Below are 14,075 nucleotides of genomic sequence, written 5' to 3'. Positions count from 1 at the left end.
ATTCGTGCAAAGTCTCAGATCTCCACCTAGTCTGGTGGAAGCTAGGGAGGAAACTTCTTGAGCTAGGTGGTATAGACTTGACTTTATTCCCTGTGATTCCCAGGTCTGTATCTGAGCTTTGTTGCAAGATGATGCACAGTTGTCTGTTTACTTTAGACGTTTACCTGGCCCCCGTATCTGCATGAATGCCAAGTCCAGAAGGTATGCAAGTGTATCATCACCTGTGAGGGCTTAAACCTGGATCCTGAACTGCCAAGAGATTAGTTGAAGAATATGGGGATTAATAAACTGGTTTGGATCTAATCCATGTAGAAGGCAGGCTGGTGTTCTTAGTTTTCTAGTGATTTCCTTCTTTAGGCTAAGGTGGAGAGCAGTTTCTGAATGCTGTCCAAATAAGATGAATGTGCAAGCAGTGTGGTCTGGTACAGAGCAATGAATGTGCAAACTAGTGATAGTAAGGAGCACTGTTGCACTTACTCTTCTCTGTATCTACCACGCTCTAGATTTTTTTCATTTTACAGGAAATCTACAGGTAGACTGTGTATTTCTAAAATTTTTTATATCCAAAATTATTGTGTGCTCCTTTGTAAGAAGGTCATGTGTGTCTTGTGAGACCTGAAATTAGAGTTCACGTTGGAATTGCTAAGCTGTGACTGGCTGTTGTCTGCCCACTGCTCGAATTAGCATTATTCTTGAAATGCAGCCTCTTTTATATAAGCTTAAAGAAAGAAAAGCAGAGATGCTTTTAGCAGGTATGCAAAAGTACAAGCTTCAAAACTATCCTGCACTAGAAAAAGGAAAAAAAAAAAAGGAGGGGGGGCGCAAAAAAATCACTTTGTATTGTTTGCCAGATCTAAATGAAGAGGGATTTGGAGATTCTTTTATCAGCCAGTGTCTCTCAACTCTCTCGGTGCATAAAGGGTAGGGGTGGGATAGGGTATGTACTGTTGCCACTGTGCACGGCCTGTGTCAGCTTTCTGGCCATTTGCTACAGTAGGGTGGAATTCCCAGCTGCCTAGCCTTGTCCAGGCTTCCTCAGCTTCTGCCAGGCTTCCCTGCAGCCTCGGAAGGCAGTAGATTGTTGAACACCAATGTATTTATTTTTATGTTGTTACCACATTCCCAAGAGGAACCTTGGCTATGATTTCAGCTGGTCTCACCACACTGTCCAAATCCTTCATCAGGAACAGCTGGGAAAAGAAATCACTCAGGTTTCTGCACAGCACATTGCTGGTACGCCTCCTCCCTCACCCTAATCCTGTTAATTCCAGTCTTCATTTGCCACCCTCCTGGTTCTCTTTTGTTGCTGTGACTGACTGCACAAGTGGTTTGACTTTGAAAGGTGACCTTCAAATGGGCACCTGGAGCAACCTCTACCTCAGACTTGGGCACGAGGTATCTTATGACATAAAAGAGCAACTTTTGATGTCACCTCATTACTTATCCTAGTCCAGGAATGGAGTAATGATGAGCTCTTTCACATAAATCCTTCCAGGACCACCTGACTGGCTGAGAAGGTCTGGGTGGGCCACTGAAAGGGAATAGCAGTGTGATATCCAGCACCTTGCATCAAACTTTTCCAGTGCAGCCTCTCACCCTGCATACAGCCTTTGTCAACAGCAGTAATAACATTCTGTCAGCATCTCTCTCTCTGTAGTGCTGTCTCCATGAAGAGAAAGGGTTATTGAGAAACAGAATCAGTCCGTTTTATTATACTTTGGAAAGCAGTGGAGCTTGAGGTGAATCCTACTATCGTGCCTCCCTTTTTGGGAGGGCAAAGAATCAGTTACAATGGAGGATATTTGGTTTCACATTTGTTCTTAGAATTATCTTCCTAAAGCCGTTGTTCTTTCATGCATCATGGAAACATCCAGGATCTTCTTTTTCTCTCTCCCCTGCTGACTTCCACAGTTTCATAAAGAAAGGTACTATGTTTGAGTATATCCAGTTATCAGAAAACTATGTATAAGTTTCATTAAATTCCAGCAGAGTGTAAAGCTCTGCCAAAAGCAGCATTTTGGGCCCTTCTCAGATGATGTTAAGAAGGTGATGTCCGACTCTAGGTCTCAGCTAGAGCTGAGGGTCAGTGATTGCTTTTAATGATCAGAAATAACATTTATTCCTTAACTTGTAAGAGCAGCCTGCCTCTCACACCTTTAGTCAACCTTTTGCCTTTCTTTTATGAAAGGAAGGAGCTTTTTCCTGTTGCTACCGGTCTCATGCCACTGAAAGGACATTCCAAGTCTCAGGACCACTGGGAAAAGCAGGAGAAAAAAGGAAAGGAGTCCCTAGAAATTAGCTTCCCTGTTTAAGAACAAGAACCCAACTTGAATTGTAGGAGCCTTCGCTTCTGACAGACTCAAAGAAAACTCCGAAGCCGGATAAGGAATGACTTCAGGCAGTTGGCGTTTTTGCCTGACTGGAGGCTGAGAGTTGCTTGTTCTCAGTAGTTAGGTGATGGCAAACTGCCTGTGTTTCCTTGCTGTGTTGGAAATGTCGTTCAAGATCAGGTGTGCAAAGACTGGGGAGAGCTTATATAATATCTTGGCTACTTCTGTCTCACATCTGGCCCTTTGGCATTAAGCTACCTATAGAGAGGATGACTTTGCCCATCCAAATTGGATTTTGTTTTTATCTGGCATTATTTTTTGAGACTAAGAATAGAAGCCGAAATGTGTGTGAATAGGGTAAAAGGAGTGTCTGAAGTTATGAAATGAAATGTGGGGAAGAGCCAGAGAAGAGAAAGCCACAACAAACCAGGGAGTAGGGAGCTGAATAAGAGCAATCAGAATGAAGGCTGTCAAGTACAGAAGGGCATTAGCAGTTTGGGTGAGTAGCCCACCGAGTGTCTTCTCTGTAACGGTGGGGAGCAGGACGGCTCATATTGGCTTCCACTGCGATTTCTCCACTTGTTAATGAGGCTGCTCGCTGCTCTCTTTGTGCAGCGAGACTTCACTCGAATTCAGTTGTGTGTACTGACTGTGTCCCCCCCCACGCCCTTTAAGTTAATTTTCATGACTTGGAACTACTGCTTTCTCTTGCCTGCCCAGTCCAGCAAGCCAACTTGAAATCATGCCCAAAAGATGGGGGAGGGAAGGCTGGCCTTCTGTTGTCAGCTGTCCTGTCTTCTAATGTCAGTCACCCAGGGATATAAATAAACCCCATCTATTTATTGCCTTTCTTAGTTGCACTGTATATTATCAAGAGAATGCTGGGCATCACTCTAGGATTAGGAATTCTCTCTGCTCTGGGATAAAAAAAAATATCTGAATTTCTAGGATTATCAGAGCTTTTCAGGGAGAAAGGAAGTTCCTGTTTTCAATGCTAAATTCAGGAGGCTCTGACATGCTTCTCAGCTCTGCCACAAACTTGCTGTGGGTATGATGAAACAGCCCAAACTAGGCCTAGAAAATGTTAGCATGGGTCCCTGATGCAGTACTGTCATCTAGCCTAGTGCTCTGCTCTGGCTCATTCCTGCAACCTGCAAGCAGAGTAGATTAGGTGCTGGTGTCTGACCAAGGCTATGTATGTCTGTGCTGGGGAAGTCTATATAGCACTGAGTTCTAGTGTGTGTGTATCCCATAAATGACTTTATACAATTCCTGTGATTTCCTTGTGACTCAGAATCACATCCATAAAACGAAAGTAATACTTTTCTTCCCCCTGTGTAACTGTTCTAAGTACAAAAATGTTAAAGTTTTTGATGTGCAGTCATGGATGACATAATAGTATGTAAACATGTGGACAGACATACAGGCAGATACTTTAACACCTCTTGGCAGGCAAAGAATAAAGGAGATTCGTTCTGTTTTATGTGGTGTTTTGCTGCAATGACTCATATCCTAGGGAGAATCAACCCTTACTGTTGGCTGCTATCAGGAATGAGTTTTTTTCTGTCCCCCCTACTCAACCAGAAGGAGGTGGAATGCTCACCAGTGGCTTGGAAATGATAAAGCTTCATAGAATTATATACTTTAATGTTTATGAAATAATTGAATTGGCCATGAGCTGCGCTCATGGTAGGAACCTACGTATGTACTTGTAGACATAGGAACGCCCTTCTCTGTGTTTAGTCCTCAAGGTAGCCTCAAGGCTACCTTGTCAAGGCTACCAAGTTTAGTCCTCAAGGTAGGAACTCACTCAAAGTGATTTTAATTCAGTTTGTAAGAAAAGACAAACCATACCGTGCATTTCTGTAGGAACGGGAAGGCTCAAAAGTCTCTTCAAAACAGGAAGATGAGGTTGAAGTTGGCTGCCTCTCTCATGTGCCTTTGTTTCCTTAATTTCAGTATATTGCCAAGGGATAGGTTTCTGGACTTCTATCCTATCTTAATACATATGGTTGACAGGTTGGTTCCTAATTCAGGTTACAAACTTTCTGTGCAATGACATAGCTGGCAATCCTGCTTTCTAAACATCTTTCCAGATCCTCTGTGTTGTGCGATGTTTGGCTCTATGTTGGGCTTTCAAGGTGAGTGTATTTTTTTTAAATATAGCAATATTTTTAATAAACAGCTCTCAACAAATGTCACTCGCATTTAGGAGCGAGCTGATGTGCTAAATACACAGGACAAGCTTTACCTACTAGATTAGCTGTAAAATGCAGACTGTCCAAAATAAACTTGGTGCATTTGTGTTTTGGATTTTTCTTTTTAAAGGACTGTCTAAGGATTTTTAAGAGAAGTGAAGATTACATTGACTTTTTCCCACAACATGCCTAGGTAGGAAAATGTTGCAGTATGTACAATTAAAATCTACAATAATGGGAAGAATAAAAAATTCCTTATCCCCGTTTTGTTTCTTTTAAAGATCAGCCTTTTCACACACCCATCTCTCCTGCACCAAGGTCCTCAACATCTTTTGGAGTGGGGAAGTAGACTCCCATGCAAGCGAATGAGTAAAAGAGACAAAGCATACTGATAAGGGAGAAGGATTTAGAGCTGCTGGAGGAGCATGTGAAAAGATGAGTCAGGGACGAAGAGTCAAGAAGGTGTTCTGGGGCTTAAGAGGAATACCAAGAGTACTTTTTCACACAGTAGCTTATTAAGTTAGGTTTTGTCATACTGATCTGTGATTTCATCTGTTACTGTAGAGAGAGGTTTTGTGACAGGGAGATCCAGATGTCTCGTGATGGCTGAGATTTGCAGAGCAGCGCAGCAGTTTTTCCCACAAAATAGCCCCCTGTGATTACTCAAAATCTTTGCTTTGTGCTTTTTCCAGCCTCTGCTCACAGAGAAGGACGAACACTGAGCCACCAGGTGAGGAATCCAGGGTGTTGCTTCAAATATGGGGCAAAGGAAAAAGCAGCAGTGACTTCATACAACCACTCTCCCGTAACACCCAGGAAAGAGCGAAGAGGAGGCCCTGGTGAGAGGACAACCCACTGAGGAGAGTACTTGAAAATCTGTGGAAGCTTGTGACACACCTGCAAGCTGAGGTGAATGATTACCTCTGAGAGCTTCTGCTGCTGAATCTTGGGGTCCCTTCCTCCCACCTCTTCCTGATCACTATCTGTGAGATCTTTCTATAAGGCAGAGGTCCTCCAGCCGTCTGTGTGGTTGGTTGCCGTCTTGAATTTTGGCCCAGAGCCATAGAAATGATTGGTTTGAATAAAGTAATTTTGCTTGTTTTGGTTATAATTTCAGTTATTAATTCACAGCCCCAAAATATTTTCTGTTGTTATATTGGACAGGCTTTTAAATCTGTCTTTATGTTTCACTGTTGGATGCTTGTGTTCTGTGTGGCTTATTTTTGTATTTTGATTTCTGTTTGTTTAGGCTTTATAAGCTTTTTAAATTGGCTGATGTTTTCAGACCCAAGCTTGAACCCTGAGGCCCAGGTGGCTCCTGTCAATTGCAGTGTAGTGGCTTGGTGAAGCACTCCAGTTAAAATTTGCCTAATGCTATGAAAATTAATTTGCTTGTGTTAGAAAACAACATCAGCAGCTGGAAAATGTATTGGAGAGAAGATCCACCCATCCTTAAAATGAACAGGAAACAGCTTCAGCTCTGGCTCTTTGTTGGTGCCAGGTTAAAGGAGAACTTAGTATTCTGCAACTTCTGCCTTGTCAAACAGCAAGTGGTAGGATTGTAATTCTCAAAGGGTACAAAATCTCTTGTTGTTTGTATCAGAGCCCTCTGATTGGATTCTAACAGCCTGTTTGATCTGTTTTCTTATTCCACAGCTCCCCTGTCATTTCTAACCTGTATAGTCAGTGTTAAGAGATCATTCTCATGTGTTGGCAAGTAGATAATGATCAACCCAAATGTCTGACAGAAGAAACCGTGTCAGGGGGGGAAAGTGTTTTATCTTGAAATGATCGTGTTCATGTTCAGCCTTGGATTGTGCATATTTTCTGTCATTCAAGACCAGATAAATAGTAAGAAGATGAAATAATTATGTTCATACCCCATTAGTTTCACTATCGCTTGCTCCAGGCATGAATTCATCGGACAGAACATGCATTTTTTCCTCTTTCTGTTCCACTCGTGCATATGACAGACATTGAATACTTCATTTGTCCAAAGTGCAGTTCTCTGATGTAGGTGTTCCCTTTCTTACTTCATTGGCTTATTTTTCATTTTCTAGACAGTCATGATCACTTCATGATCTGTTCACTTTGTCTGTGTTTTTCAGCTCTGTTCCTCAAGAATCTCCACAGCATTTGTCTGCTGCCTGTGCCACCATCACATTTCATCAGTGACCAAGAGATTTGTAAAATCTTGTGAAGTTACTTTCAGATCATGTCCCTTCTATCTGTAACCATTGCATTCCACCCATGGATCTCTGAGATAGACGTCTCTACTGGTGCATCAAAGTTGTCAGCTCATTATTAGTTGCAGAAGTTGTGACTTCAAACTTCTGCACGTTCTCACCAGCTGTGGGCTTCAAGACCTTGGGTCTGTCTTCTCATAGCCTACTCTGCTAGTTGTGGTATTGGCTATAGCCTCCAGCTCTGTTCGCGAACTGTTGGAGGGGCTATTTCCCTATAATGTTTAGCTTCAGTAAATAACAGATTCCATTCCCTTCTTCTTCCCAGGGGATCTGAGTTATCCTTATTCCACTGGGTTTCATGTGCAGGACCAAGTAGCTATAGGATATACATCCTTGTGGAACCACTATCTCTGGTTTTGTTCTCTAGTTTCTTTGCTCAGGTTATCACAGCCACCACTGAAAACTGTAGAGAGGTTTGGAGGATAGAGATTTAAATGCACAGTTAGCCCCAGGAAAGGTGATTGTCTTTAGAGGATCGTTGGCAGAAACAGCATTCTTACTTGTCTGTCAAATTACCAATTTGTGCTGGCTGCTTATGAACATAGGTTAATTGTTTTGTCACCTTTGCTCGTCTCCCACGCCCTCATTTTGGGATAATGATTTGTACACAGTTATAGCCAGCATGTTTTCTGAACTTTGCATTGCATGTTCGATGTAACCAACACCACATCTGTAACAGTGATGACTTAGTAGCAGTATATCAGACATCTTGTCTCTGAAATATTCGGTGAAATGCACATTGCAGTCTAAGACTCTCATTTCAAAGGAATGAATTTTGTCAGCTTCAGCAGCAGTGAAGTCTTGCATCCTTTGTCCCTGGAAAATTTTTCTTCTGCTTCCAACAAATAAAAAAAAAAAAATTAAAAAAAAAAACAAAAACAAAAACAAAAAAAAAAAACAAAAACAAAAAAAAAACCCACCAAAAAACAGGGATATCAAGACTGGTCCTTTTACCTCAAGCCAAACGCCTAGACCTTGAACTCATGTTCAGCCTCAGTAGTGTTAGGGCAGCCAGAGCATCAAAGGAAATAGCAGTATTCCTTTGCCTTGGGCACCTGCTGATCCCAGCTCTGAGCACAAACACTGTTACCTTGGGAGTGTGTGCAGTAGAGAATCAGGAACAAATCCTGCGATTCTAGCCTCTTATTTTTTCCATCTCTGTGTACTACGCAGCCTGGAGTCCATGTGTGTCTGTGCATGGTGGATGCTGTGTACTGTACATGTGTATTTTGTCTCTTTGCAGCTCTGTTACCTCCATGTCTGTCCCTTTTCAAAAACCTCTCAGAGTGCTTCAGTTAACAGTTCTGTGCTGTGTTTAGGTGATGAGCATACCACCACATTAAAAATTAAGGGAGTAATGTTAGATTCTCTCCTCTTAAGAAGCAGCTGACTTGTACTCTGTACGTGAAGTATAAAATTCACTTTTACATGGTTCATCTTGGCCTTTTAAACAGGCTCACAAGTCACATGAGTGCCATCAATGGGAGGTCATGTTGTGACGCTAGATAGATCACTTAGTCTTGGATGCCAATGAGAATTTCCATTTTCAAGACTAGATATGCTTTTGGACAATCATGGATTATTGGAAATGCTCCTCATTATGGTGCCTGGAAGGTCGATATATGTATCTCTGATACTGGTTCCACACTGTGGCAGGAGGTTTTGGTATCAAGATCTTTGTTTACTGGTAGGAGTCTCAATGCCGTACCTCTTCCTCATACCGGAATATGGATAGTCTCCGTATGCATGGAGTTGAATGGCTGGCAGTGCAGGACCATTCCTCCTCTTTATTTGTGAAGAAGATCATCGAGTTACAGATGAGTTTACAGAACAGACTGGATTCTCAGCTTGCATTCTTTCGGGCCTGTACCTTGTACTAATACAACAGTTCCCGTCATTTTGGATTATTTGCTGGAAACAAAAGTAGACTGGCTTCTGACTTATTCTTGTTAAGGTTTACTTGATCAAACTTCCAAGGACTTTTTTCTCAGTCAGTCCTACATTTGCTGCTCATGATAACCCTGAGCTCACTGTGTGAATCTGGATGGTTATTTGCTGGTGTTTAAATAGTTGGATTTTTTTGGTTGCAGTAAGTAACTGGCTGATTAATCCTCTTCATACTGTTTCCCTTGGACATGTTATTCCTGTGGATCTGTCATGAGTTGCTTCCAAAAGAAGCCTCTGAGCTTTACTTGAATCTGGGACTTGACCTCCTTTTCTTCTTTCTAGAACCTCCTGTTTCTAGAGCTAAGATGTCCTTGTTTATGCCAAACATCAGGAGGACCTTATTTTATCTTTACAGAATCAGATCAGTCAAACAGTCCTTGAGATCTCTTCTACCAAGAGCACAAAACTTAACGTTCATAGTTATCTTCATGCCGAAAGTGGTTAATTGGAAAAGAGGTGGGCAAGGAGGGTAGTAAGGGTGAAAAGGGAGTAATTGCACAGTCTTGCCTGTTAAAAGAAGTAGGAGCATCAAATGAAACTAAAAGATGTCAGATTCAAAGGGAAAAAGAAAAAGGGGGCATGCGTATGATTATTTTTCACAGTATGTTATTCACCTGTGGAACTCCTCGTCACAAGATGTTGTGGATACAAAGGAAGTATGTGGTTTGAAAAGACAAGTAGACAAATCCATAGAAAAGTAATCTATTAGGGCATATTAAATATTAAAACTAAAAAACAAGCAGGAAGTTTCTAAGACTTTTCAAGTGACTATTCTGGAGAACTATCATAATGTGCTGTTTCCGATTTTTAGCTTGTCTGTCAGGCGTGTGCTCTTGACCACTCTCAGAGACGAGAGGTAGGCTAGATGGTGTTGTAGTCTGACTCTGTATGGACATTTTATTTTGACAGTTGCAGTACAGCCTACTAGAACAGCCAAGGCAAAGCTGCCTTCCATGACAGTGGCATGTTCCACCAGAATTCAGTCTGTGGTGTTGGGTTCTCTAAGAAAAGTCTACATTGCTGACATCTGCCAAATTGTCATATGCAGCTTGTCTACACCTTCACCTGGTTGGGCGCTATATATTGCAGAGGCTTTCAGAATGATGAAGCTCTTACAAGAGCATACAGGACACCAAGATCCACCTCTAGACAGTTGTGATTTGGGGGGAAAGTAGGTTGCTGTCTGGAAGTCATCCATAATATGATGTTTGTGAACGGTTAATCGCTTAAATATGGAAAAGAAAATTACCACTAACCAAAGCTCTTAAGTTATCTTATTCATTCACATTTCGGTTCTCACCATCTTTGTCTTCCAAAGTGCTTGAGTCCAGAGCACCTTCAGGGTGAATGTGCACAGCCACAGCACATCTTCAAGAACTACAGTACCTGGTAACTGTTTTCTTCCCACTTTAAAACCTTTTCCAAAGAATGACATTAAGTTTCCTTGCTGCCTTAGAGATGAATAGTTAGGAAACACGAGCTGATCTTCTCCAAAATTGTTGGATTCTGAGTTTTTGCAACAGCCTCTCCATGCAGTTTTAACACAGAGGACAAACTCCACTGAACTACAGGTGACAAAAAAGACAGCAGGTCTGCCCTGAGGAGTCTGCTCTCTCTATTACCTTGCCAAAAATAGGATTTTGCCGGCCCGTATTGAAAAAGAGGTTTTCCTGCTGTTTCCAATTTAAAGGAAAGAGTTCCGCAGATCACTGCGGAGATCCTGGTGTAAAGCCTTTGCCAGTGCTATTCAGTGAATCATAGTGGTTCCCTAGGGAAAAGAGTACACTTAACAGGGCCTCTTCTCTACAAGTCCACGCCTACAGCGCACACAATGAGCTTGAGAAATTTCATATTCTTTGAAAAGGAGTGGCTTCTTTATCTGACCTATCACACAAAAAAATTCAATTGGCCTTAAAAAGCCAAATTTGATGCAATTGTTAAGAATTTGGGGGCTGTTAAAAATGTATCTTTTATTACCAGAATTTTTATTGCTTGTTTGGGGCAGGTGGAAGAGGTGCTGTTATCGCTTAAAAGCAATTTCAGCATTTGGCCCTTTGCCTACTAGTGTTCTGGGATGTGCAGCAGAAGACAATCCTAGAACATTAGTTTAAATTGGTGTCCCTGCAAGAGTATTTTAGAAAATCTCATTTCACTGTAGTGTAGCAAGGATAAAGTGTAGTCTCCTTCCCCCAGACTAAGAGGAGACAAGTTACTGTATTCAGTCTAGTTATGTTTACGAGTCATAAAATCTCCTCAAAAAATGTTTTGGGGTTAATGATCTAATCCCCGTATCTTGAGTACTACCATGTCAAAAGTCAGGAAGGGATCTTTGAAAAGTTCCTCTATTGCCAGGTACAAATGTTTGACTGTCATAATTTCCTCGTTCTACTATAACTTTTTTTTTTTTTCTGAGGTTGGGGAAAAAAAGTGACAAGGGATTTTTTCACCACTGTTTCCAGTAATTACTATATAGGATTCACCTCGTGTTTTTTCAAGTGGTTTTGCCTTATTTATATGACCTTCTGAAAAGGTCACGCTGTTTCAGATATATTTAATACATCTAGGATGTCTGTGCTGTTCTTCAAGGTGTGCAGATGGACAGCTGTGAACTTACTGGAAGGGCAAATGAAGCTGTAGGCACCCCATTAGTGCCACTAGTTGCAGTACTTATGCTTCCAGTTGCATGATGCTTTCTCCCATTCAAATCGGGGTTGTCTTCCCTCCTGAAAGTGTATTTTCTCCACCATTTCTAATACCAGAAATTCAATGTGGAATACATTTTGTGTATGGTGTCAGCTAGGAATTTTTTTTTTCTTATCCACAGACCTATAAAACTCCTGTCTCCATATGTCTACTGAAAATTTCTCATGAAAAATACGTAAGAATAAAAATTGGTGGCTCTTCCTGCCAAATTGTGGTTCTGCAAGTTTCTTAGGTCTTTTGAATGATGGCTCGGCTGAGGGCAGGTGAAATTGATAAAAATGGAAGACAATTTAAAATGCGTAGTCGGCACATTGTAACTGCTGCCATACCATACTTCCCTGAGGTTTTATTGCCATTTTCTTTATTTTGTTTCTCTTTCGTTGTTTGTTCTGGTTGGTTGTTTTCAGTTCTTCAGATTAGCACAATAGAGCACTTGGAGTGGTAGTACCCAAATAAGATCTTCAGATCCTGAAGTATAGTTAGGGATTTCTGTAGCAAGTGTCCTTTGAGGGGGCAGATGTCAAATTGTGTCACGCAAGGCACCCTGGTGCAAGCTGGATGTCTTCCAGAGACTCTTGTTGTGAGTCAGACTGTCTGCTACTGCTTTCCCCGACAAGTGGAGTTTCTTACAAATTCTTGTGAAAACAGTGGAGATCTCCCAAGCATCTAGTCTACCTGCAAGAGGGTTTCAGCAGTTCAAAAGATCATAAATTTTTGTTTCAAGAAAGGACCAGAACATAGTTACGAAGACATTCCCCGGTCATTACACTACATGTATTGAACAAATCCTGTAAGATTTGCCCCTGGCTGCACAGCAAATCTTTGTTTTGTCTGCTTCCTGAAGAGGATAATAACTGCAGGAGAAAAAAGAAATCCTTTCTGAAGAATGTCAGGAAATCTCTGGTTTGATATGACCCAGCTGGCTTCTTTCATCAAGTGATGTACATGCACTGGCCATGATATATTATTATAATGCCTCATGCTGATTTCTGTATGTGATGAATGAATATCTGTAAACAGCTAGTGAGAAACGTCTGAGTGTTGGCAGACCAGAAAAGGAAGTCACCTTTGCTTTCTGCAACATGCATAACCCCTATGTGTAATTATTTCTTGCATCGGTCTCTGTGGACTGCAATGAGGTATCATCTTGCCTAGCCAGCTAAGTGGAATGAGAGATGAAGAACATCACCCTGCACAAAGACCACAACCCCCCTGAAAGGGGGAGAAATAAATCTTTGTCTTCAGAGGATACCACTTGAAAGATTGGTATTCCTTGGTATAATTCAACAGTGCCGGCATATACCACAGGGGACAGAGTTTCTGCCTGAAAGCTCTTCACTAAGTCTGCAGGATGTGGGAGACCAATAATGGGGGGGGGGGGGTGTGTGCCACAAACCACAGCTGTAAAGAAACCTCTATTCTGTACTGCATATAAAGGTCCTTACCCCTAAGTGTTTTCCATGAAATCGTAGTCCAGTACTGGAAAAGGCCCAGCTGCTTTGGTTGAATGCCTTCAGACCATCTCTGCCATCTTCCGAATGCAACCTAGCCCTAGATAAGGATGTTCTAAAAGCAGCCAAGTAGCTGAGGTCTGTAATCTTTGAAATTAGTCTTTCCTGGAAACACACTGTGACATCCAAAGTACTGTACCGTATTCTTTCTGAAATTATGGGCGTAAGTGGCATCTCAGATGCATTATTGTCATTTAGAGAAGTAAGAGAATGGCAACCATTGGTCAGCAATTTTCATTTGCTGTATTTCTTTTTGATGTGTCTGACTTCGTTTTGAAGACAATCTATTTCCCAATGAGTAAAACTGTCTCTTCTATGTTGACTTGTTGCGTGATAAAGGATCTTGCATTTGTACAGGGCATCTGCAGCCTCTCTTCAAGAGAGTACAAAAGACACTGAGCTTAGTTGCTTCTATCTGTGTCACTTCTAGAGTTCATAAAAAATGAACCAAGGCTTAAATTACTTCCCTGTATACAAAAGAAAATATTGGTAAAGCAGAGACCTGAAAGTCCAGGTGTTCTCTTACTAAACATCATAGTATGCATGTTAGTTATTAATTTTATACAGCTTTTGACCAATATATTTATTCTAGTGATTTTTGAGTGTAAAAATTTTAGTAGATGTTATTTTTGAAGAATTAGAACGCATGTTCTCCTCTTTGCACTGTATCCAAATTGCTGCTGTTACTCTAAACCACAATTAATGTGGAGGTTATAGGCAGCCCATAAAACCATTTATTGGTTTGCACTACGACAAATCAGTATAGTTTTGCAAGCGTGTAGGTGTCACGCTGTTGGCTCCATATGTATTGAAAACTGCATTCTCTTGATTAATTTCATTGCCTTTCAACCACCTGTTAAGAGAAGACAACCCAGTACTATAGAGTGGATGTTTTGCGTGCCACTAGAAACACTTGTAGTGGACAAAAAAATCTTTTTTGCACAACGGAACTGGCCCTAGAGCTGCGTCCTTCTCACCCTGTGGTACTGAACCAGCTCTGCATTGGACCCCAGACCATATTGAAGACGTCTGCCTTATAAGACATTGCAATGGATCCTCTTCTGTCATGGGATGTCTGACTACTTTACAAAGTAGTCTGAGCCTGGAGACCTCCTGTATTTGTGCTCTAATGAGGACACT

General features: G+C 41.4%; 1 protein-coding gene across 3 annotated transcripts in view; it reads left to right on the top strand.

The window, feature by feature from the left end:
- The window catches only part of TTLL5 (tubulin tyrosine ligase like 5), a 141,365-nt gene extending 133,745 nt beyond the window's left edge, over window positions 1-7,620 (top strand). For 2 of the 3 annotated variants that reach the window (XM_063333497.1, XM_063333496.1), the window contains exon 34: window positions 5,221-7,620. In XM_063333497.1, the coding sequence (XP_063189567.1) occupies window positions 5,221-5,387 (167 nt within the window). In that variant the 3' untranslated portion in view covers window positions 5,388-7,620. The remainder of the gene's footprint in view (window positions 1-5,220) is intronic. The other variant, XM_063333498.1, reaches the window with a different exon arrangement.
- The last annotated feature ends 6,455 nt before the right edge of the window (window positions 7,621-14,075 follow it).

The sequence above is a fragment of the Chroicocephalus ridibundus genome, chromosome 4 (genome assembly GCF_963924245.1).
Source record: "Chroicocephalus ridibundus chromosome 4, bChrRid1.1, whole genome shotgun sequence".
NCBI lineage: Eukaryota > Metazoa > Chordata > Aves > Charadriiformes > Laridae > Chroicocephalus > Chroicocephalus ridibundus.
The sequence above is the reverse complement of the archived record's forward strand: the minus strand, read 5'-3'. Positions and strand labels throughout refer to the sequence as shown.